The 25,839-nt window shown below is 43.2% G+C and overlaps 1 protein-coding gene across 9 annotated transcripts in view; it reads right to left on the bottom strand.

Moving 5' to 3' along the window:
* Positions 1-25,839, bottom strand: part of DMXL2 (Dmx like 2) — a 250,506-nt gene that overhangs the window by 205,894 nt on the left and 18,773 nt on the right. For 7 of the 9 annotated variants that reach the window (XM_040342664.1, XM_040342667.1, XM_040342665.1 and 4 more), the window contains exons 2-5: positions 14,035-14,160; positions 11,728-11,802; positions 8,679-8,757; positions 8,018-8,171 (exon numbers count right to left, since the gene is read on the bottom strand). In XM_040342664.1, the coding sequence (XP_040198598.1) occupies positions 8,018-8,171; positions 8,679-8,757; positions 11,728-11,802; positions 14,035-14,160 (434 nt within the window). The remainder of the gene's footprint in view (positions 1-8,017; positions 8,172-8,678; positions 8,758-11,727; positions 11,803-14,034; positions 14,161-25,839) is intronic. The other 2 variants (XM_040342666.1, XM_040342672.1) reach the window with 1 other exon arrangement.

Below are 25,839 nucleotides of genomic sequence, written 5' to 3'. Positions count from 1 at the left end.
CACTGGCAATCTCAAACAGGAAATGCCCCTCCCTATATAACCCCCTCCCATAGGAGGAGTACCTCAGTTTTGTAGCAAGCAGTATGCCTCCCAAAATGGTCCCCAAAAAGAGGGGTGGGAGCTCTGTGTCCCGTGATGTACTCCAAGAAAAGGATTTTACAGGTAAGCTGTATTAAAAATCCCTTTTTCTTTATCGTACATCACGGGACACAGAGCGGCATATTCATTACTATATGGGATGTCCCAAAGCAATGCTCACAATGAGGGGAGGGAGAACATCTCCAAGACAAAAGGATTTAATTTAGAGAAATACTCAAATCATAATAAATCCAACTTAGTTGAGAAAAATAATCTTAAATTTTAAATTTAACTCAAAAAAGAGGAGCCCCCGGAATCCGAGGGTCTCAAACTGCAGCCTGCAGCACTGCCTGCCCAAAGGCTGTATCAGACTTCCTTCTTACGTCCAACTGGTAGAATTTTGTAAACGTGTGGACAGAAGACCAGGTTGCCACCTTGCAAACTTGAGCCATAGAGATCTGGTGGTGTGCTGCCCAGGAGGCGCCCATGGCCCTAGTAGAATGAGCCTTTAATGATACTGGAGGAGGCAACCCTTTCAAGCCGTAGGCCTGAGTGATTAATTGCTTAATCCACCTAGAAATGGTGGACTTTGCAGCTGCCTGCCCCTTCTTGGGCCCATCCGGTAATATGAACAGCACATCTGTTTTCCGGATCTTCTTTGTAGCTTTAAGATAGGCCTTCATGGCCCTGACGATATCCAAGGTATGCAGCAACCCTTCCTTTCTGGAAGTAGGTTTAGGGAAGAAGGATGGTAATACCAAATCCTGGTTCAAATGAAAACTGGATACAACCTTCGGTAGGAAGGAAGGATGAGGGCGGAGAACGACCCTGTCCTTATGAAAAATAAGATATGGTTCCTTACAGGATAAGGCCGCCAGTTCCGATACTCTTCTTGCGGAAACTATGGCGACCAAAAATACTAACTTTCTTGTCAGTAAAACCAAAGGAATTTCAGCCAACGGCTCAAACGGTTGTTTCTGTAAACTTGACAGAACAAGGTTTAAATCCCACGGGCAAAGCGGGGATTTAACTGGAGGTTTAATACGTAAGACCCCTTGAAGGAAGGTCTTAACCAGCGAGTGGGTGGCCAGCAACCGCTGAAACCACACTGACAGAGCAGAAATCTGTCCTTTGATTGTGCTTAATGCCAATCCTTTATCCACTCCTAGCTGGAGAAAACTTAATACTCTATCGATGGTAAATTTGCGAGAAAGCCATCGCTTGGACTCACACCAGCCTACATAGGCCTTCCAGACCCTGTAATAAATCACCCTAGAGACCGGTTTCCTGGCTCTGATTAGGGTAGAGATTACTTTCTGAGACAGACCTCTACCCCTGAGAATCAGGGATTCAGCTTCCAGGCCGTCAAATTTAGATGCCGTAAGGCAGGGTGGAGGATCGGACCTTGCGATAGCAGGTCTGGCCGTAGAGGAAGAGTCCAAGGGTCTCCCACTACCATCCTTAAGATTAGTGAGTACCATGCCCTTCTGGGCCATGCTGGAGCTACCAGGATGACTGGTATGTGCTCCACCCGGATCCTGCGCAGCAGGCGGGGTAGTAACTGGAGCGGGGGAAACGCATAAAGAAGTTTGAACCGATGCCAAGGGCAAACCAACGCACCGGTTCCTGCAGGACATCGGATCCCTTGAACGGGACATGAACCTGTCTAGTTTCTTGTTGAGTCTCGATGCCATGATATCCACGTCCGGCACTCCCCATCTTTGGCAGAGTGCTTGAAAGATTTGTGGATGCAGAGACCATTCCCCCGGCAAAAGAGTCTGGCGGCTTAAGAAGTCCGCCTGAAAGTTGTCCACTCCTGGAATGAATATTGCCGATATGCAGGGCACATGAGCCTCTGCCCATAGGAGAATCAAGCTCACCTCTCTCTGAGCGGCTTGACTCCTGGTTCCCCCTTGGTGATTTATGTATGCCACGGCCGTGGCATTGTCTGATTGAATTCTCACCGGGAACCCCTGCAATTTTGACGTCCAAGCCCTGAGGGCTAGTCGAGCAGCTCTGAGCTCCAAGATGTTGATGGGCAACTGCTTCTCTGGCGTTGCCCAAGTACCTTGGCGAGTGCAACCATCCAAAATTGCTCCCCAGCCCGTCAGGCTGGCGTCTGTGGTCACTATCTTCCAAGCCACTGGGCTGAAAGACTTCCCCTTCAGTAGATTCTGAGGGTCTAACCACCAACACAGACTTTGTCGGACTCTTGATGAGAGCGGCAACGGGATATCCAAGGCCTGTGGCCTTCTGCTCCATGCTGACAGGATGGCTGCCTGCAGGATGCGAGTGTGGCTCTGGGCGTATGGTACCGCCTCGAATGTGGCCACCATCTTGCCTAGTAACCTCATACATAGGCGAATAGTCGGTTCCTTCTTGCTTAGAACCAGTAGGATTAATTCCTTGATGGCTTTGACCTTCCTCAGAGGTAGAAACACTCTTTGTTGTTCTGTGTCTAATCTCATGCCGAGATATTCCAACTGCCTTGTGGGCAGGAAAGCTGACTTTTCTCGATTTAGGACCCAGCCGAACTTCTCGAGGTATTGGACCGTGAGGGCCACTGCTCGCTCCAAGCCGGGAGACGAGTGATCTATGACTAGGAGGTCGTCCAGGTATGCTAGGATCGTGACCCCTTGGATCCTTAGTTTGGCTAGGATTGGAGCTAGGACCTTCGTGAACACCCGGGGGGCCGTAGCCAACCCGAAGGGAAGCGCCACGAATTGGAAGTGACGCGAAGCCACCATGAAGCGTAGATATTTTTGATGTGGCTGATAAATTGGAAGATGAAGGTAGGCATCCTTTATGTCTATGGACGCCAAGAAGTCGTCCTTTTGGAGTGTGGTAGCTGCTGACCGCACGGATTCCATCCGAAATGAGCGGATCTTTAGGTATGTATTTACCATCTTTAGGTCCAAAATTGGCCTGACATCTCCATTGGACTTCGGGATGATGAATAGGTTGGAGTAGAAACCTAGCCCCTGTTCCAGGACTGGTACCTCTACTATTACTTCCTGGGAAAGTAGATGATTTAATGCCGACATTAATGCGGCTCCTTTCTCCGGATCGTTTGGAATCCTCGACTCCTGGAAATGAAGAGGAGGAAACCTTAGGAAATCTAATTTGTAGCCCGTGGCCACGGAAGACCGTACCCACTCGTCGGGAATGCTGGCTTCCCAAACCTCTGAAAAGAGTCGCAGCCTTCCCCCCACCTTCGTGGGTGGGGGCGTCCCTTCATAAGGTCGGCTTGGGGGCTGGTTTTGCTGGTTTGCGAACCCACTGCTTTCTGCCTCTAGCAGCCTGTCCTTGTGATTTGCTGTTGAAGCCGAAGTTTGCTTTCGCAGGAGGCCGTCGATACTGTTTGGCATTAGAGGGCCCCTGCCCAGGGGAGTACTGTCGTTTAAACGCAGGCCCCTGAAACTTCCTCTTAGTTGGCAAGAGAGTACTTTTGCCATTTGAAATGGTTTGAATGTATTTATCTAGGTCTTCTCCGAAGAGTCGTCCTCCATGGAAGGGGAACCCTACCAGGAGCTTCTTGCATGGGGGCTCGGCCTCCCAGCTTTTTAACCATAAGAGTCTTCTCATATGGATAAGGGATAACGATAAACGTGACGCTTGCTGGATAGAATCCTTAATTGCGTCTACTGTAAAACATATGGCCCTAGGGACATCCGAAAATTCTTCTGCCTGCTGGGCAGGAATAAGTTTAAGCATCTGCTTAACTTGATCCGATAATGCTTGAGCAACCCCAATCGCAGCCACGGCTGGCTGTACTACTGCCCCTGCAGTAGTGAAGGAGTTCTTAAGTAGTGCTTCCAAGCGTTTATCAACTGGATCCTTGAATACCTGTATGTTTTCTACAGGGCATGTTAATGATTTGTTAATACATGAGATGGCTGCGTCCACTGTAGGAGTAGCCCATTTCTTGGAAAATGTATCCTCCATAGGATATAGGGCAGAGAATCTTTTAGGTGGTAAGAAGATTTTATCTGGCTTGTTCCAATCTTGGAACAAAACTCCCTCTAGTAGAGGGTGGATCGGAAATACTGCATTGCTTTGAGGCGCCCTCAGTGAGCCCAAAGCTGAAACCGTAGACACCTGGAGATCTGGTACTGGCAAGCTGAATGCATTATGGACCAAGTCCGTTAAGGCTTGAATCCACCAGCTCTCCCCTTGGGAGACTGCTCCAGACTCCTCTGTATCCGGATCTTCGATCCCTGAACCTACTTGGTCCTTGTCCAAGAGGTCGTCCAATTCCCATGAGGAAAGGACCTCCTCTTCTGAGGGTCCACGCTCGGGCGACGGAGATCTAATCCGTTTACTGCCCCGCATAGCTGTGGCTATCATTTTTCCCATTCTTTTCTCCATCTCTCTTAAAGAGGTGAGTAATACCTTGTCCGTGACCATCTTAGGGTTGGACTGACCCGCGCCAGCTCCAGCCCCAGATCCCGATGGCCCCAAGGCTCCCTGTGGGGAAAGCAGCGGCATAACTTTGTCCGAGACCTCAGACTCTCTGGGGGAATCCCCACCTCTTGTACCCTCTGACCCGGATGCCATGGTACAATACCGAGGTACACCTGCTACCTATTGGTATTTGGAACTATAAAAGTTAATTGCCCAAACACCTGTTTGGGGGATAAAAAATGCTTCCTCTCCCCTAGATGACTTTTCTTTTTTTTTTTTTCTTTTTTTTTTCGTTTTTGTTTCAAATCCAGGAAAGAAAAAACATTCTGTCCCCCTGAGTAGTATTGCAAAGAAAAACTATGAGATGGAAAAGAAACAGCCTATTTCTAGGCTTGAAAAACAGTCTTCTGAAGACTGCAATATCCTTTCTGGCCACTGTGTGTCCTCGGCGCCCGTGCTGCCGCTCTGGTCTTTCTTCCCCAGTTGGCAGAAGTCCATTTGGGACTCACCTAACTTGATGCTTCTCAAAATGACAGAGTTCCAGCCTTTTAATGTTTATTAAAAGTCAGCAGCTACAAAAAGTTTAGCTGCTGACTTTTAATAAACAGACACTTACCTGTTCCACGTCGCTCCTCTCCTCAGCGCCTCCATTCACATTCTGGGCACCTGGCCGTGACAGCTTTCGGCTTCAGGGCAGGGCACTTACATTAAAAGAAAAATAAAAGTGCAACGAGGAAACAAACAAGCGGCGTTTGAATCGCCAGCTTACGTCACTCCGGGTGTACGTCACTCCGGGTGTACGTCCTCCAATTCCTACGCGTTACGACACCACGTGTCTTCGTCTGGGGATTCCCCAGACGAAGACACGTGGTGTCGTAACGCGTAGGAATTGGAGGACGTACACCCGGAGTGACGTAAGCTGGCGATTCAAACGCCGCTTGTTTGTTTCCTCGTTGCACTTTTATTTTTCTTTTAATGTAAGTGCAGGTTTTTCCTCAATAAACATATTTTACCTGCACCAAACGTTACCTCACTATGGGAGTCCCCTCTCTCTCTCTCTTATAACCCACATCATCCATCTGGTTTCGAGGAGCATCTGTCCCAATTAAGGAAGGATCCATCAGATCAAGAGAGGAAACATCAGGGACCACCCATAGAAGGCTGCGAGTGACCTGTACATCAATGCCCATTTAGGAGGGCTGAGAGGTAAGAGTCCCGGGAGCTCAGCCAGGGATCTGGTTTATCTTCTATCGCACGGCCGTGCACTCACACCATAGAGCTGGTGCTCACCTTCATCCAGTGCATTCAGAATATCTGCCCTGACAGCTGATTTGTGTTTACTATTGGGATTGAACTTCCATTCCGTTTTTTTTGCACAATATTCTTTATATATTTTTGCACATTCGCCTTATGAGTATTATATATTTTGGACTCACTATTCACTATTTGAGTATATATATATTTATATTTGGACTCACTATTCTCTTTGCATTTAATACTATATGCTGATTATTTGTCAGCTCTTACATTTATCTTGCTTATGTGATATCACTATTCCATTAGTGTGATATGTTGCGCAGAATCACCATTTATTTATAGTCCCTAGGTGGAAGTAGGAAGTGAGACAGGAAGTCCCACTCCTACCTAGCTGTGCACAACATGACATTTTGTCTGTGTATGTTTAAAGTTTAAGTTAGAAAATCATTTTTTTTTTGAGAAGGAATCACACCGTACTAAAGTAAACACCAATAGCTAGATTCAGGTACAGCCGCCTATCTTTAGGTCGGCGAAGCACATCCCATTTGCACTACGCCGACGTAACATAGTGAGGCAAGTACTGTATTCACAATGCACTTGCCTCCTAAGTTACGTCGGCGTAGCGCAAATGGCCCGGCTTAACCCCGCCTAATTCAAAATAGGCAGGTAGGGGGCGTGTTGTATGGTAATTAATTTACGATTCAGTACCATACAAGTAAATGAAGCGCCGATCGTACGGCGCATGCGCGCGCGCATGTTCAGTATCACGTCGCAAATACTCAATGCTTTCGACGTGAACGTAACTAACGCCCAGCCCCATTCACGGACGACTTAAGCAAACAACGTAAAACGTGGAATATTCAACGCTGATCCGACGTCCATATTTAACATTGGCTGCGCCATCTTTTTGGTGGTTTATCTTTATGCATGAAAACGCCTTACGTAAATGCTGAAAAAAAAAAAATACCAGCATACTGTAGATGTCAGCAGTATGCTGGATGCAACGGTATATAATTTTTTTAGGGTGAACCTCCGCTTTAACACCAGATATTTTCAGGTTTCAGTCTTAAAGACCATCATTGGCTCTGTGAACTTGACTTTTTTTCTTATCAGCTGAAGTTTGGCTTTAAAGCTAATGTATCTACATCTGCTAGTACATTTAACACTTTCCTTCCCCAAGATTAACAATGCTGCTGTCCAAAGGTGCCCACTGTGTGCCTTCATCCAGAGTGGAGACACTCTAATACAGGAGGGGGGGGGGGTGTGTTACTAAGCAGATCACCAGGCGAAAACAGAAAAAAGCCTAAAGAAAACGAATGCATCCACCACATCGAATGATTGGTAAGCTGCAATATATTACATTCTTGGTTTTGAGTTTAAAGGGGCTGTAAAGGTAAATGTTTTTTCACTTTAATGCATCCTATGCATTAAGGTGAAAAAACATTCGACGGTACTGCCCCCCCCAACCCCCGATTTACTTACCTCACCCCTCGAAAGTCCCGTGTGCGTCCCTGTGATCCTCTTTGGTTCCCAGCCTTGCCATTGATTGGCTAGGCTGGACGTATTGATAGCAGCACAGCCATTGGCTGGCACTGCTGTCAATCACATCCAATGACGCGGCGCATCCGGCGGGCGGGGCCGAGTGATACAGTCGGGCCGCTATGCCCGCCGCTGTATCACGGGAACGCGTCCGCAAAGTTTTTCAACATGCAAGCTCGCTCGCATGAAGGTGGAACGCTCTTGTGAGGAGGAGCCGAGACAGCCGCCGAGGGACCCCAGAAGACAGGGTTCGGGGACACTCTGTGCAAAACGAGCTGCACAATGGAAGTAAGTATAACCTGTTTGTTATTTTACAAAAAAAAAAAAAAAATGTTTACTTTAGTGTTCCTTTAAGATCGCTTTGATCCCAAATTTGTTTAAAAGCTCCTTAGTCTTCACGCTGCAGTTTCAATATGTTCTCAAACAAACTTTGGGGCCTTGAAAAAATAAGCGTGTTTAGTTTGAGATCATTTGACTCTTTAATTGCACCCTGGTGGACTCCGATCAACTAATTATGTGACTCCTACAACTGGTTTCTCTAGAGATTATTTAGAGATTAGGAAATACACAATTAAGACTTTACAGTCTATAAAAGTTGATTTAATACTTTAGCAAAACTCTGTGACAGCATGTCATACAAGAAGGAAAAAACATGCAATGTAATGTCACAGAAGTAATTCTGTAACTTAGAACATCGTAAAAAGCAGCACAGCATGCTTAGCACCGCATCTCAACTTACTTGCATTGCCAGATACAGTTCCAGTCATTCAAGGCAGGTTGAACTTTATCCTCTACAAGGTTTCTGTCAATATCATCCTCTTCCTCTTCTAGAATGTCACTAGAAGGGGGTTCCCATAACTTCAAGTATTCAGTGGCTGTCAATAGTCTGTTACCTGCAGATTATTCATGATTAATTGAACAAAGTGGAAACAGTTCTAACATTTTATTTCTTGGCTTCAAAATGATAAAAAAGCAATTCAAAATATAAAACATTTCATATAAACTTATTTTGAGCCCTGATAAACAGAGTTTAAAATGTTCTATCGACTAAAAGTTGTACCATGTTTTTACTGTTACTACAACAAAAAAGGAAACATTGAACATTAAATGTAATGCACTGTATTCCCTGTTAGTTTCACTTTCTTCAAAAACAATCACAGAAGAAACGGTGCTGAATAATAACAGAATTAGAGCCAAGTGCAACGTCATAGCAGAAGACTGCTATGTGTTTATAAACAGGGAACTGATATATCAATAATAGAAAAGCAGAGCTGTCACATGAGCTGGGCAGTGCAGGCCTATTAACAGGAACGCTTGTTTTCACAAAACAAAACCTCCTTCCTCAGTCATAAGCATCCAAAGGCCATAAATTAAGTAAAAGACATTAAGTGGTAGCTTACCTTGAGGGTCCCATGCCAAGTTGTAAGTCACCGAGCTAAGGAAAAACTGGCCTGTCCTAAGCCACTGATATTTAAGCTGCTGAAAAAAAAAAAAAAAAAAAAAAAAGATTTTGAAAACACTGACCACATCATTGCATTAAGTAATATATACTGTAGTACTAACAAAGTAACAAAAATAAAGAAGCTGGTATAAAGATCTAGATCCTTCTATAGTTTAGTCCCTTGTGACCCTTTGCACAGAACTGGAAGGTGGTGCATCAGCAACCTAAGCCAACCTAGAACAAACCCAGAGCCATCTATCTAGCACCACCATATTACCACTTTTGTGGTCAAGTTTATATATATAAAAAAAAAAAAAAAAAAAAAAAAAAAAAAACACACTATGTTTTTTTGTTTGTGTTTTTAACAAAGAACTTTAGAGTTTGTCTGGTACATGAACAAGGTACATAGCATTTAAGTGGTTCAAAATCAAAGAAAGAGTACATATTAAGTATACATACATATATATTCCACTTCCTATACTCCTCGTATATTCCTCACTACCCTCTATGGTGCAAGGTGCTTATCTCTATTCTCTACACTCCTACGCCACATGTGAGATCTTCACATTATATTTATATATCTTCCATAGACCCCGCAATCACGCACCTCTACTCAATACGCACAGAGGTTCCTATCCACTCGAAAGTTGTGTGCACCTGCGCTTTGCCAGCAGTTTGCCCACCCCAGTAGCTACTGGGGCGGGCAAGCTACTATACGGCCCCCGGTTGGATCATATGTCTTATTTACCTGTTCCATGTAAGTTATATGGGATTGGACTTCCTTTCCTAATTACCACACAAATGCAAATATTACTTCTTATGAGATTTTTATTTAACTTATTGGTCTTTTTTAGACATATTGACGCATTCGTCCCTGAAGAGTGGTATTGTACCATGAAACGCGTCGGCCTTATGAAATGCAGTCATGACTTCTTTTACATCCTCATGGTTTTAATACTTTTACCTTCATACTCAATACATGGAGCACCATACCTTAACCACCAGCTTGTGTTTTGACACCAATGCAATATATGCATTTACATATGTCCAATGTATCCATGTTTTGTATATAATTTTACTCTGCATGTATGCATCATGTGTTAGATATACTCTTTGACAATAAATACTTTTATACCGCTACACAATATGGTCTGTCATATGCCTCATATAAAGTCCCAAACGTTTCCTCCTTTAACCAATACAGGGATGGAGACACATCTTCTGTGCCTCATCTAAAGTCCCACATATTTTTCTTTCAAATTATATATTTATATATATATATATATATATATATATATATATATATATATATATATATATATATATATATATATATATATATATATCACACACACACACATACAACTATATCTATCTATCTATATATATATATATATATATATATATATATATATTATATTATGTTTGGGATACCAAGTAATTTTCTAGCAAAAAAAAAAATGCAGATTTTTACTTGAGAACAAAAAAAAAAGTGTCAGAATAGACCTGGTTTTAAAGTGGTTAAAAATAATAAGGGATGTGCTCTGAAATTTAGGCTCTAAACTGCTTTACATATGTACACTTGCTGGGAGATTCTGACAGTCAAAAAAAAAAATAATAATAATAAAATAAAAAACATAGATAGATAGATCGATACAGTGGCGGTGCATCTATTAAGGGCACACGGGTGCCGACCTCACTCTCCAGCCACCCGCCTCTATGACCAATAGGTAGATTCAGGCATCTGGCCCCTTTTCGGACACTGGGCACCTGAATTCCAGCGGCGGGTGGGTGTTTTTGAAGCACCTGATTAGAGCCATAGGTTCCAATAGGCTTCAAAAAAGGTGAACTGCAAGAGCAGAGCATTGCGATCGCAGTTGACACAGGTAAAAACAGCAAATTAATATTCGCTTTCCTAACACTGAACCGCCTCTCCCCCAATCAGGTGCGCGGGTCTGTTACCCTTCACCCGATGGCTGAAAGGACAGGTGCTGTGATTGGACACCTATCAGGAAGAGGGGAGGAGACACATGGAGGACAACGGAGCCGCTGTCTGACCTGCTGCAAGGTCCCACCGCTCGCCGCAGTCATCTGCATGTCTAACCCGCCCCCGAGACAGGGTAAGTGCCGGGCAGACAGCGAGCTCCACCCCACACTCCTGCACAGTAATGATAGTGAGAAGGGGCAAGCGGACATCTTGTTACACCCAACAGTTATTTTCAACACAAAACTGAGCTTATGTGGTTAAATACGGTATATGTAAATCTGACAGATTGTTAAATTTTAAAAGCAGCAGCAAACCTTACATGCTTGCTAATGTGACAGAGCACCTCTGATTTTCACATTTAGTTAAAAACCATGTAAGGTCAGCAGGTTTGCTGCGGCTTTTTTATACAAAAGAATCGCGATGCTCATTTTTCCCAGAATCGTGCAGGTCTAATAAATATATATATTACATATACATACAAACATACATACACACACACAGGCAGTCCTCGGGTTACAAACAAAATAGGGTCTGTAGGCTTGTTCTTGTACGTTGAATTTGTAAGTCGGAACATGTACATTTTTTTTAAGTGTAAAATTATTATAAATACGTTTTTTGGATAGCATAGGGAAGGGGTAGCACCCCTGTATCAATTGTTTTGCTGCCTGTGCCGCTGTTCAGAAGATTTCACCTTACTTTCTGGCCCTGTGACAATTAGATTTTAACAATTTTGGGTTGTTGTGGAAACAAGGATTGTGATAAAGCTTCAGTGGAGACACGTTTTTCCATGAGGACACTTACAGGAGTGAATTTCCCTTCCTCGGGGTAGATATCCTCTCACTTTCTGTCGTCTCCTTCCATTTGTAACCCGGGAACCGCATATATATATATATATATATATATATATATATATATATATATATATATTATATATATATATACATATACACACACACACACACACATACATACATACACACACACCGTATATACACACAGTTGTTATGCGAATACTACTTACACTGTTTCGTTTATGAGAGTTAACTGTACCGAGAGGTTCAAAAATGCAAACGGTGTTACCATATGATGCAGCAATCTGAAAGTAAAACAAAAAATAGATTTCACCAACATACAGGTCACATAAGTACACTCCATGGAAATTGTTGACTATTTCAACATATTTGAACAGGCAAACATTAGATCTTTATTCAAACAGTGCCTATGAAAGGTAATATTCTTGAATAAGAAACACCAGAAAAATTTTCTTTTTTTGCTATTTTACAAAAACATCAATAAATGTAAGAGTGTACTGTGGGAAAGTACACACTTGGCATCAAAGGCTGGATTGCCTCCTATAGCCGGAATGACTTCATGCAGGCATTTTGTATAAGTGCCTACAAAGGATCAGCTCCGATTTGGTCTGAACACTGATTTGGACGGAACTTTGCTGGTTTGGCTCCAGACATATGGATGGATACTCAAACATCATACTTCCTAAGATTTTTTTTTTTCTTGCTACTGTATATCACAGCTTTCTTTATGCACTGTCAAAGAATCAGCCTGCTACATCCTTAGCAACAACTGACCTATTCATTTGCTGGTTGGGAAACCCCATGATGTCATTGAGCAAATATAGTCATCAATGATGTCACCTGGTAGACCTCCCCTTTTTTTTAGATGCCTTCAAAGTGTTGTTGCTAGGCAGAATATTTAATCTTCCCACTTCCTGCACCTAGGTGCTTAATGCTTCCTAACCTACACCGCACAGACTCCTGGGAATGTAGTGGGTGTAACTTTCCAGGAGTCTGTGCACTCCCCAGTCTCAAAGAATCATGTGACTTGGACAGCACAGGTGCTGAAACCTGATCTGACACTGGTTGTGCAGCACTGAGCATGTGCGAGGTCTGCAAGGCTGAAATCCAGGAAGTCATACAGTCTGGCTTCATGATGCCCACACTTAAGATGGCCCCAGTCAATTTCTATTTTATAAAGTGTCTAAATGCTGTAACAACCTAACAAAACCGACCTTAGTTTACAGACTAACTTTACTAGAAAACATTAAAGCGGTAGTTCACCCTCCTTCACCCCATTATTCCATTACTTTCGGCATCGTAGCGCGAGCTACGGTATGCCGGTCTTAAATTTTTAATCCCCGTACTCACTGTGCTATTGTTGATTGAAGAATCCGACTCCCGCGGGATGGAGAGGGAGGATGATTGAAGGCCGGCTCTGGCACGTCACGCTCCCCGAAGACAGCCGGAGTAGGTCTCGGCTATTCACAGCGCCTGCGCACAGGCTATGCGCAGGCGCCGTGAATAGCCAAGCCTATTTCGGCTATTTCCGGAGAAGCGTGACGTGCCAGGGCCGGCCGTCAATCACCTTCTCTCACCATAGGAACGCCCATTCCCCGGATTCTTCAATCAACGATAGCACAGTGAGTACGGGGATTAAAAATTTAGGACCGGCATACCGTAGCTCGCGCTACGATGCCGAAAGTAATGGAATAATAAAAAAAAACATTTTTTTTTTTTTTAACAGGGTGAACCCCCGCTTTAAGCTTGTGTATTACAGGGGTATTTATATTTAAAAAGTGAAATTGTGGCCGGAACTCCGCTTTAAAATAAAAAAATGTAAAAAAATTATACTCAACTATTCGATCTGATGCTGCATCTGTTCTCCGCCGGCTCTGCACTGAGAACTGATTAAACACCAATGATTGCTCAGTTCTCCCGTTCCGCTCTGAGCAGAGAGCCATGATGGTTTGATACTGAATCTCTGCTCTCCCCTCCAGCGCTCACTAGAGGGCTGGATTGTGGAGGGGGTGGGAGGGGCTGGCTCAGGCTCTGGCCAATTTGCTGAGAAGGAGCAAGGTGCCAGTCAAGGCATCTGGGTGGATCCCAACCATATGGTTGGGATCTTTCCCAAGCCCGGACCAGTTAAGTGACTTCAGCCGACAGAGGGCTTTAACCCCGTCAGTTGAAAACGGGTCACAGAAGTGCAGAACGAACTGTACTCCTGTCATCCATTGGAGAAGTATGGCCAAAAAAAACTTTGGCCTTACTTCTCCTTTACAGATGGCTTTAGGATTGCAGCCATTTTTTGGGGGTTTATTAATGAATGAGAACCGATTATATGATGAAGTATAACTGAGATACATGTACAGCATACAAAGTAACAGGTACAGCAAAAATATATAAAAATCCAACAAACTAAAATTATTTTCCAAATAACTATTTAATGGATTCTAGTTCTGCCAAGAAAAGGCTTGCTATAGGTCACACAAGTTGTATAAAAAAAACAAGATTAGGAGATAATATGAATTTCTTACCCGGCCTTGTTGCTGGGAACATTCCACACAGCTAACCTGGATATTTCCATGTTTAGCACCGGGAATTATCTGAACACACTCAAAATCACTTGCTAGTATGACAATATCACAGCCCGATCCATATGCCTGAAAATAAATTAGATAGGTTAGATAAGCCACGTAAGCCAGTAGACTGACACATACTAACTGCAGACTAGTTGCTCAAAACATTGGTATGAAATGGGACATTGGAGTGCAATCAGATGCAACTGTGCTTTGGCAATAAAACCTGGAAGCTTCTGCTCCCAATACATTGAAATTTTACTAAAACAAAAAAAAAAAAATAGGATAAGCGACGTGCCTCCATCCCTTAATGTATACACAATTTCAGCTTGATTACGCATTTTTTATAGGGATTATTATCCAACTATTACATCATTAACTTTATTATTACATAAATGTCACGTCAGCTTTCTGTATTTATATCTGTAATATATTTGGACATCGATTTTATGCATTGTGTACTATGAAACTACTATATTTTACTTTGTTCAAAGAGTTCTCTAGTGACCTGCCTCACTCAGTCCCACGACTCTTGTTTTTGGTTTGTTTTACTAAAACCAGACACTGCAATCACAAATTGTATCTGCAATACCATCTGAAAAAGAAATCTGGCAAAATGGCACAGCCAGACAAGGTGAGGGGCTCCAATTACACTAAAGCTGGCCATAGATATTGAAAATAGAAATGATCATTGGCTAGCCCATTCAATTCACCCATCACTGTATTGAAAATTTGCCATCTATATTCTTTCTCATTTTCAATATTAAAGTATACTTTTTTTTTTTTTGTACGATACAGTCTGTTTGTTCAAACACTTTCTAACATGACTATTTGTTTTTGTTTTTCCATAAAATAATTGGATATCGATACTCGAACTGAGCACACTAACCATTAAAAAAAAACAAAAAAAAACAATTGTTTGGTTCTCTGTAATTTTTGTTCAATATTCCACCCATCTATGGCCAGCTGAAAGTGTCGGTATAGTGGCATTTCAGTCCAATTACTGTAAACATCACTTAAAGCGGTTCTCCACCCTAAAGTGGAGTCCCGCTGATCGGAACCCTTCCCCCTCCGGTGTCACATTTGACACCTTTCAGGGGGGAGGGGGGTGCAGATACCTGTCTAAAGACAGGTATTTGCACCCACTTCCGGCCCGGAATTCACGGGCAAAAGACGGGCATTCCGTCGCGCCCCCCCCCCCCCCCCGTTGTGTGCTGGGAACACTCGGCTCCCAGCACACAGCGGGAGCCAATTGGTGGGCGCGGCGCGACTCGCGCATGCGCCGTAGGGAACCGGGCAGTGAAGCCGCAGCGCTTCACTTCCTGGTTCCCTCAGCGTGGATGGCGGGGGGAGCAGCAGAGAGACGAGCGATCGCTCGTCCTCTGCTGCGATCGGCGCTGGACTCCAGGACAGGTAAGTGTCCTAATATTAAAAGTCAGCAGCTGCAGTATTTGTAGCTGCTGGCTTTTAATATTTTTTTCCCATGGCACATCCGCTTTAAAAAGAACTCTAGAATGATTAAGCAGTTTGTGTGAAACGCGTCTACGTGACCTTGTGTCGGTGTCTTTGGCGTTATCACTTTGAACAATAAAAGGCAATCGAAATTCCTGGATGTGCAGCCATTTATTTTCTTCCTAGAATGAAAGGGTCTACGCTAGGGTTATCCCGATATCGATACTAGTATCGGTATCGGGACCGATACTGAGCATTTGTGCGAGTACTTGTACTCGCGCAAATGCTCCCGATGCCTGACAATATCATCATATAGGATTTATATAGCATACCTTCCAAAACTATTTACTAAGGCTAGCAGCATAAGGATTACAAATAGTTAATGTTGATTGAGGGAGTGGGTAAGACCAGTTACAATAATCTGATCTGCTTTTTATACATATTATCAAAATTTACAAATTTGAATAAAGGTGCACGTAGTGATTGAAATAAAGTAAATAATAGAATAACTTAAGTCATCAAGACATGTTAAATTATTAAAAAGTGTAAAGGTTGTCCCACTTCAAAAGCTATACATATCTCTTATGATCAAGCAGATAAAAGTTATTGTCTATAAAAAGCCATTTTAATAATTATGGATAAAAGAATAGCAATGCTTAAACTTCAGTGACAGCTGGTGATATATTACAGTGGGAGCCATGATAACACCATAATCCTCTCAGAACCACTTATCTTTTATAGCAAATGTCTTAAAATAATTTATAGTGTCTGAACTTTATTTGCGATGAATGAAAAATACTGTGTGCATCATAAAGAATAAAAGATGCAGCGCAAAGTCTCTCTAATGTCCATGTATTCACTTGTGCAGCTTACTGTCAGCCCCGAAATAAATATTCAGGGTAATAGTACAGTTGTCGAAGGATTATGCCACAAAGCAGCGGCATTACTGTAAACCTTTGTCTGACTCATGCAAACCAAACAGTACCACGTTCCCAGCTTTTCTTTGCACTTCCCCTACTCTGTTTGGCTATGGAGAAAAAGAGGCCACTCGGTGCAAGCTACAACTCATCCAAGTCATAGCTTATACCGGGCCTCCATATGGCAGAACTGCTTCTTGTAGCATGGAGTAAGCTTTCGCTCCTAACAGCTGCAACTTTTCTCATTCCTAGCAGGGCATCCATTCTTTGCCTGCCTATCACCATAAGTACCCCATTGTATCAGAAATGCTTTGTAGGATGATTGGGACTTCTCAACCTCGTATCCTCCTCTAAATTAGGAAAACTCTGCTCTGTACCGGCACTCTTTGTACATATACATTTTCTGCGCAACTGATTTACAAACACTGTACATGAAAACAATTGCGTGTATTTTCTGCAGGTCGCTTTGTACAAATGAATGCTGGCTGATGTGAAGCAATGGTAATCTATGTCAACACATGTGTACACTCCTTTACCCCTTGAGAACATTCCTTCAAATGAAACGCGTCAGTGGAGCTACAGCAATAACGCATGTGTTTGACTGTAATATATGCGCGTTTAGTCCTGCTTGTAACCTTTATTAAAAATGTTAACTTTTAATACTATAAAAAACGGGGGGTGTTGGGGCACTTGCCAATAATTAAAGTGGAGGTTCACCCTAAAACAATTTTCTAACATTACATCCAGCATACCAACGACATGTACAGTATGCAGGTATTTTTTTTTTTCCGCCGTACATACCGTTATATTGTTATTTTCCCCCCGGCTTCCCGGTTCTGATTCCCGTGGGACTGTGCGTTCCTATCCCTGGGTTAGATGATTGACGTCTGGTGAAAAACTTTGCATGGCGCGTCACCAGTTTTCCGTAAATAGCCGACCTGAGAGTCCTGCGCAATACTCTGCAATACCCCCTGCGCAATACCCTGCAATACCCCCTGCGCAATACCCTGCAATACCCCCTGCGCAATACCCTGCAATATACCCTGTGCAATACCCTGCAAAACCCCCTGCGCAATACCCTGCAAAACCCCCTGCAAAACCCCCTGCGCAATACCCTGCAATACCCCCTGCGCTATTTTTAGATATTGGCACCATAGCTTGTGGACGCTATAACTTTCACAAAGACCAAATAATATACACCAATTTGTACTTGTTTTTATCAAAGATATGTAGCAGTATAAATTTTGGACAAAATGTATGAAGAAAAATTACAAATTTGCTAAATTTTATAACAGAAACAAAGAAAAGTTCTTTTTTTTTTTTTTTTATTTACAGAATTTTCAGTCTTTTTTCTTTTATAGCGCAAAAAATAAAAAACACAACGGTGATTAAAGCAGGGGTTCACCCTAAAACATCTATATACCGTTACATCCAGCATACTGTCAATGTATGACAGTATGCTGGATTTTTTTTTTTTTCGCTGTACTTACCGTCTTATCGTTGTTTTCACCCGGCTTCCGGGTTCTCGCTCCCCCAGGGAGTAGGCGTTCCTAAGACGAGGCATAGATGATTGACGTGCGGGTTAAGCGTGTCACGCCTTCCGAAAATATCCGAGCTGGGACTCGGTACTTTACGGCGCCTGCGGAGTCAGCTCTAGACGGCAGGCGTCGGCGCAGTATATCGCCGGAAAGAACAGAGTTCCAGCTCGGATATTTTCGGAAGGCGTGACGTGCTTTACCCGCACGTCAATCATCTATGCCTCGTCTTAGGAACGCCTATTCCCCGTGGGAGTCAAAACTCAGAGCCAGATGAAAACAACTATAAGACGGTAAGTACAGCAAAACAAAAAAAAACAGCATACTGCAGATGTCAGCAGTATGCTGGATGTAATGGCATATAGTTGTTTTTCAGGGTGAACCTCTGCTTTAAATACCACCAAAATAAAGCTCCATTTGTGGGAAAAAAAGGACAAAAATTTCATTTGAGTACATTGTTGTATGACTGAGTAATTGTCATTCAAAATGTGAGAGCACCGAAAAGCTGAAAATTGGTCTGTTAGTAAAGGGGGTTTAAGTTCCCAGTGGTCAAGTGGTTAACAGAGGTGTGTAGTCTTTTTATATCCACTGTATGTGAAATGGCTCTGTTGAAAAGGCTACCGGTTCACAAATGCATCTAGTTATATATATATATATATATATATATATATATATATATATATATATATATATATATATATATATATATATACTAGATGCAATTCTAGTCCCAACACATAATTATAATCTGTTAAAGGGCCAAGCTACCAACCTTTATATTACTCATTTCAGGGGTCGACAATATCCGGGCGCCAGGTCGCAATTGAAACAAGAAATAGTGACCTGGCGCCCGCCGGTAATTTTCGGCCTACAAGGCCGCGGCCTCAATTACAGGCCGCCGCGGGCCTGCCGCGATCGCGAGGTGGGGGCGCATAGAGGCACAGGATCCTGTGTCTCTGTGCGCCCCCACCTCGCGATCGCGGCGGGCCCTTGACGGCCGGTAATTGAGGCCGCGGCTTTGCGGCCTTGTGAAGTCCCAAGCTCTTCCTTCTTTCAGCTGGCGCCATCTGGTGGTGGCCGTTGGCATTACAAGTTAAAGCGGGAGTTCACCCGAAAAACAATTTTTAACATTAGATTGAGGCTCGTTTTTCTGAAGGGGAATCGGGTGTTTTTTTTTTTAATCGAAGCAGTACTTAACGTTTTAGAGATAGATCTTCTCCGCCGCTTCCGTGTATGGTCTTCGGGACTGGGCGTTCCTATTAGATTGACAGGCTTCCGACAGTCGCATACATCGCGTCACGAGTAGCCGAAAGAAGCCGAACACCGGTGCGGCTCTATACGGCGCCTGCGCACCGACGTTCGGCTACTTTCGGAAAATCGTGACGCGCTGTATGCGACCGTCGGAAGCCTGTCAATCAAATAGGAACGCCCAGTCCCGCAGCCCATACCCGGAAGCGGCGGAGAAGATCTATCTCTAAAACAGTAAGTACTGCTTCGATTTAAAAAAAAAACACCCGATTCCCCTTCACAAAACGAGCCTCAATCTAATGTTAAAAATTTAGTTTTTGGGTGAACCTCCACTTTAAACAGCAATTCTAATGTAATTTTTCACTATTTTCACTGCCATCTCCTTCCCTCTAATTAGAACCCCCAAACATTATATATATTTTTTTATTCTAACACCCTAGAGAATAAAATGGCGATCGTTGCAATACTTTCTGTAACGCCGTATTTGCGCAGCGGTCTTACAAGCGCAATTTCATTTAAAAATAAAACAATAAAGTTATCCCCATTTTTTTTAATATTGTGAAAGATAATATTACGCAGAGTAAATTGATACCCAACAAGTCACGCTTCAAAATTGCGTCCGCTCGTGGAATGCGACAAACTTTTACCCTTTAAAATCTCCATAGGCGACGTTTAAAAAAATCTACAGGATGCATGTTTTGAGGTCTAGGGCTAGAATTATTGCTCTCACTCTAACGATCGCAGCGATACCTCACATGTGTGGTTTGAATACCGTTTACATATGCGGGCGCTATTCACGTATGTGTTCGCTTCTGCACGCAAGCTCGTCGGGACGGGGCGCGTTTTCTGGCTCCTAACTTTTTTAGCTGGCTCCTAGATTCCAAGCAAATTTGTCAAACCCTGGCTTATTTACCAGCTACCTTCAATTACACGTTTCACTTATTTAACCATACGCAGAATTCAAAAGCAGATGTGCAGCTCCTGCCAAAATCCAGAAAACGCAGCTGCCGGAATGACATTCCTCTGCTGCATACAGGTAGATATGGTCACTGGGATTTGTCCTGTACGGTGATAAAAGAATTCAGATCAAATTTGGCAAGTGAACATGTGACTGCTGTGTTCAAGCATCAATCTAGGCCAGATGGAAACACCACTTGTAATGACACCCATACAATCGGTGGCAAAATGGCAAGATTAGTGTAAATGCATGAGCTTAGCTAGTTTGTCATTTAATGTATGTATAACTTTCGGTTTTTTTTAATGAAAAGGAAAAAAATATGAAAACAAAATGAAAAATAAATGTTTTGCTTCAAATAGGATGCTGTCCAACACTTGCAATCAAAAAGAAAGCAGAAAGATACAAAAGTGAGAGATAATTATGAATAATGTGGATCACAATTCCTGTTCTCATAATTTACAATTTTGCTTTTCACAATATATTATCAAAATATATGTATTGAACAAGTGCCACTTTATTCTTTAGCCACAGCTTATTGGGTATAAAGTGCCAATCAGTAAAATATCTTCAAACTGGATGCATTTGTCAAATACCTTCAACTGCACATGAAAACACAGAACAATGTGTGTTAACTGCCCTTCTACACTGTACATACTTCTAACTAAGACTGCACTCACACATGTGCATTTTCACTCAACATATATTTATTTTATGTAATAAGATTCAGATAATCTGACAGACTTTTTTTTAAATGGAGATGATCTGCAATGCTGCATTCACCTATATATCATATGTGCTTGGTATCTGCAGTACTGCAGTGCATCAAACAGTGGTCCAGGCTGCAGAAAACACTTCCCACCAACGTCTGAGCTGATATCAGAAGCAATGCAGTGTGAAAAGACGCAAAACACCCCTAGAAAATGACAGCCATCTCTAAAATATGGCTGATCTTAACACTCAATAAAAAGTAGGCTCTTGTTGCAATAATAAAAAAAAAAAAAATCATACACCAATAAACGCACAATAAATTTATTTTAAAGGCATGTGGATAGTTACTAATCACCTTAGCCAAGTCACTGACACAGACAAACACTATGGGCCAGATGCACAAAGAACTTACTGCGGCGTAAGTTCTACGATGCGCCGTTGTATCTTTGTTTTGTATCCACAAAACAAGATACAACTGAATGTGGGCTCGATCCGACTGACGTACGTCTTAGTACGCCGTCGGATCTTAGGTGCACATTTACGCTGGCCGCTAGGTGGCGCTTCCGTTGATTTCCGCATAGAGTATGCAAATTAGATAGATACCCTGATTCTCAAACGTACGTCCGCCCGGCGCATTTTGTTACGTCGTTTACGTAAGGCTTTTTTCGGCTTAACGTTACCCCTGCCTCTATGAGGTGTATGCAATGTTAGGTATGGACGTCGGAACAGCGTCAAATTTTCCGTTGTTTGCGTAAAACGTTCGTGAATAGGGCTTTGCGTAAATTACATTCACGTCGAAAGCATTGACTATTTGTGACATAATTTCGAGCATGCGCACTGGGATACCCCCACGGACGGCGTATGCGCCGTTAAAAAAAACGTCATTTACGTGGGGTCATACCAGATTACCATACAACACGCCCACTCCAAGCCTGCTTTGAATTACGCGGGCTTACACCGGCAGATTTACGTTACGCCGGCCCGCATATGATTATGGGAGCAAGTTTTTTGTGGATACCCTAGGAGCCACTCTTATTTACGGCGGTGTAGCGCATATGAGATGCGCTACGCCCGCCTAAATATACGCCCGTTTTTGTGGATCTGGCCCATTATGGCATGGATCCTATACTGAGGCGGATATTCTTGTAGCAAGGTTCTAGTATGCCAATTCACATTTCTCATGTGTGTGAAACACTTTGGGGGTTATTTACGAAAGGAAAATCCACTTTGCATTACAAGTGCAAACTACAAGTGCAAAGTGCACTTGGATGTGCAGTCACTGTAAATCTGAGGGGTAGATCTGAAACGAGGGAAAGCTCTGCTGATTTTATCATCCAATCATCTGCAAGCTAAAACACTGTTTTTTATTTTCTTTGCATGTCCCCCTCGGATCCACAGCGACTGCACATCCAAGTGCACTCATAGTGCAATTTCAAGTGCACTTGGCACTTGTAGTGCAAAGTGGATTTGCCTTTAGAAAATAACCCCCAATGTGACTGTCTTTTCTTCACTGAATTGTAATGTATCTTTCTCAGATGCAATGGAACGTGATGACTACAAATGTACTTGCAAACAAGTATTCATTAACCACTCTGAAACATAAAGCAGTAACAAAAAAGGTTCTTACTGCACTTGCAACAATGTTTTCAGCAGGCATTCTGATGTGGAGAAGAATAAAAGAAGAGAATTGGGAATGAAGCATCATCAGTGCCCACAGAAGCTGTAGTCTGCATCAACTTTAAAGTGGGGGTTCCGCGGGAAAGGTTTTTTTTTTTTTAACCTGTGCATCTACTGCTTTTAACTCTGAATCTCTGAATTTTCTAGGCATCCACATTCGGCCATAAATAAGTATTTATAAAAATTTGTGCTGTAAAGTTCCATCTTGCTTGTGGGCATTGTGAAGCCCACAAGCAAATTCTTCCAGGATTCAGTGAATAAGTAAAATCCTGCGATATTTTGTGAATCAGCGTTATGAATGGGAAGCGGGACGCTGTTCTCCCAGGAGACATTGCTATCTAGTCCCAGCAAACACTGGGGCGCTGAGGAATGAAGTGACGCCCACTCCCGCGGGAGGGATACCCGGAAGTGCCTGCTATTTTCGCTTGATTAAAAGTATTGCAACGATATAAAACATTATGGATAGCGGACTGTATATGTACTTATTGTGCTGGTCTGAATAAGCTGCAGTTTACATTGTAGGTGAACCTCCGCTTTAAGCTTTGTTCACATCCAGGCATTTTTGGGCAATTTTCTGCTCTAAGCCTCGGCTCTAAAAAAAGCCCAACAAGACAAATGCCATTCATTTCAATGGCCCCTGTTCACATCTGTCACCTAAGCCCAGGTTTACACTTGTGTGATGCGGGAAATAGCTTCCCTCCAGCAGGCAGGTCCCACTGCCCTCTGCGTGTGTCAATACAAGATTAATGGCACCCCCACAATGGTTCGCAGATCACATTGCAAACTGTGGCTTTGTACAGGAATCGGATCACATAGGTGAGAACACCCATGCGATCCGATTCCAGTGCCGGGAAAACCAAGTCCCTGCATCTTTTCTGTGCGCATCCAATCCTAGTTCAGCTGTAAGACTGTATGGCTGAACTCGCATTGCTCCGACATCGTATGTGATCAGCACCGCAGTGCGGGTGAGAAATCACATGCTATGTTAGTGATCGCACTAGCCTGAAAGCAGTGGTTCACCCTCCAAAACAACATTTTAGCATAAAATTAGGCATAGTAGCGCGAGCTACAGTATTGCCTGTATTTATTTTTTTAGCCCCGTACTCACTGTGCAATCGTATATTGAAGATTCCGACTCCCCGCGGGGAATGGGCGTTCCTATCCAGAGGGAAGGTGATTGACGGCCGGCTCTGGCACGTCACGCTCCCCGAAGACAGCCGGAGTAGGTCTCGGCTCTTCATGGCGCTATACGGCGCCTGCGCACAGACGCCGTGAAGAGCCAAGTCCTATTTCGGCTATTTCCGGAGAAGCGTGACGTGCCAGAGCCGGCCGTCAATCACCTTCCCTCTGGATAGGAACGCCCATTCTCCCGCGGAGAGTCGGAATCTTCAATATACGATTGCACAGTGAGTACGGAGCTAAAAAAATAAATACAGGCATACTGTAGCTCACGCTACTATGCCTAATTTTATGCTAGAGGAAAAAAAAACATATTTTTTTTTTTTTATAGGGTGAACCCCCGCTTTAAGCAAAACACCCATTGCTAAAAAAAGTACATGAGCTTCTTTTTTGGCAGATTACAGGCGTTTTACTGCTTTTCATTTGTCATTTGTCAACTCAAAACGGCTGCACAAAAACTCTGCAAAAACGGCAGAAAAACACCCATAAAAATAGCAACGCCTGGATGTGAACAGAGCCTAAAGCAAAGCAATGGGTGTACCAAGCCCTCATCTGTACAGCTTAAAGTGATACTAAGGCTAGATTCACACTTATGCGATCAGACATCGTATGTAATTCGCACTGCATTGCTATGCACATCACATGCAATGTCTATGCGATGCGAATGCAGCCATACAAACTGTTTGGCTGAAAGCGCATTGCATCAAAATGGTACGGGACCCTTTTTTTTGGTCCGCACTGGAATCGGATTGCATGGGTGTTTACACCTATGTGATCTGATTCCTGCACCATTTCACAGTTCACACAGCAATCCGGTCTGGGGGTGTCATTAACCTCACATTGACGCCCGCAGCGGTTCGCAGATGTAAGTATAAACCACCAGTGATTTGGGTGCGCTGTGGGAACCCGCACAGGAATCGCACTGGTTCCAGCATTGCACAAGTGTAACCCAGCCTAAAAAGGGAGAGTTTAACATTGTCCCGTCTGGCGGCCCACCACCATCTGTACAGTCATCGGTACCGCCACACAGACCCGCAACCACTATCACCAGCAGTACCATTACACAGGCACGCCACCACTACCACCAGCAGTACCATACCATTACACGGGTGCACCAATAAGTACTGCCATAATGTCTCAAAGGGTTTACACACCTGAGGAGGCATATGTCATTCTTACCATGTCGGACGATGAGGGCTGCGGGGAGCTCCCATCATCTGATTCTGGTTTGAAATACAAGCCAGTGGAGGATAGTGGATCCGAGTCAGCAGAGGAACCCACCCCTTACAAAAGAATAAGGAGATCAGGACCATTATTATTTATTAATTTGGGACAAATTTTAAAAGACAAGAAAAATTCAAGTCGTAAGCCTCGTACACACGACCAGTTTTCCAGTCAGGAAAACTGCTATGAGAGCTTTTGGCCGGGAAATCCAGCCGTGTATATGATCCATCTCAGTTTTCCCGACAGAAAAAAAAAAAGGGAACCCGCTCTTTTTTTAACCAGGCAGTTTTCCCATGGGAAACACTGCGATAGAGAATACACATGGCCGGGATTCCCGACCAAAGCTCTAATGGCAGTTTTCCTGTTGGGAAACCTAGTCGTGTTTAGGGGGAAAAGGTTACCAAGCAGGTTTTTGGTTTTCCCTTCAGGATTCCCGATGGACTTCTTACCGTCGGGAATCCCGTACGTGTGTACGAGGCTTAAGAACTGGCACTTGGAACTGTGATTGGGGTTTGGATGTTCAGAAAAAAAAAAAAGTCCATAGGTTCTTGGGTCTGTAGAGAGGAAAAAGCCACATTCTGCTTGTACAGTATCAAAAATAATAGCTTCCATTATACACTCAGTGGTCTAGTTATGCACAGTGAATGTTTTTTCTCTCTGAAAACCTAAAAATATCACCTGATAAACTGTTACAAAGTCTGGTTGAAAAAAGACACAAGTTCATCCAGTGCAAACAAAAGTTATGCATTACACTGTGTTGGCATTTTATTTTGATGTTTATTTTGTTAACAAGCAGAATGAAGCCTTTTAAAGGCCTGCACAGAAAACTTACACATTCAATTATTAATTGTATGAATGGGCCTCC

This window comes from Rana temporaria, chromosome 3 (genome assembly GCF_905171775.1).
Source record: "Rana temporaria chromosome 3, aRanTem1.1, whole genome shotgun sequence".
Taxonomy (NCBI): Eukaryota; Metazoa; Chordata; class Amphibia; order Anura; family Ranidae; genus Rana; species Rana temporaria.
The sequence above is the reverse complement of the archived record's forward strand: the minus strand, read 5'-3'. Positions and strand labels throughout refer to the sequence as shown.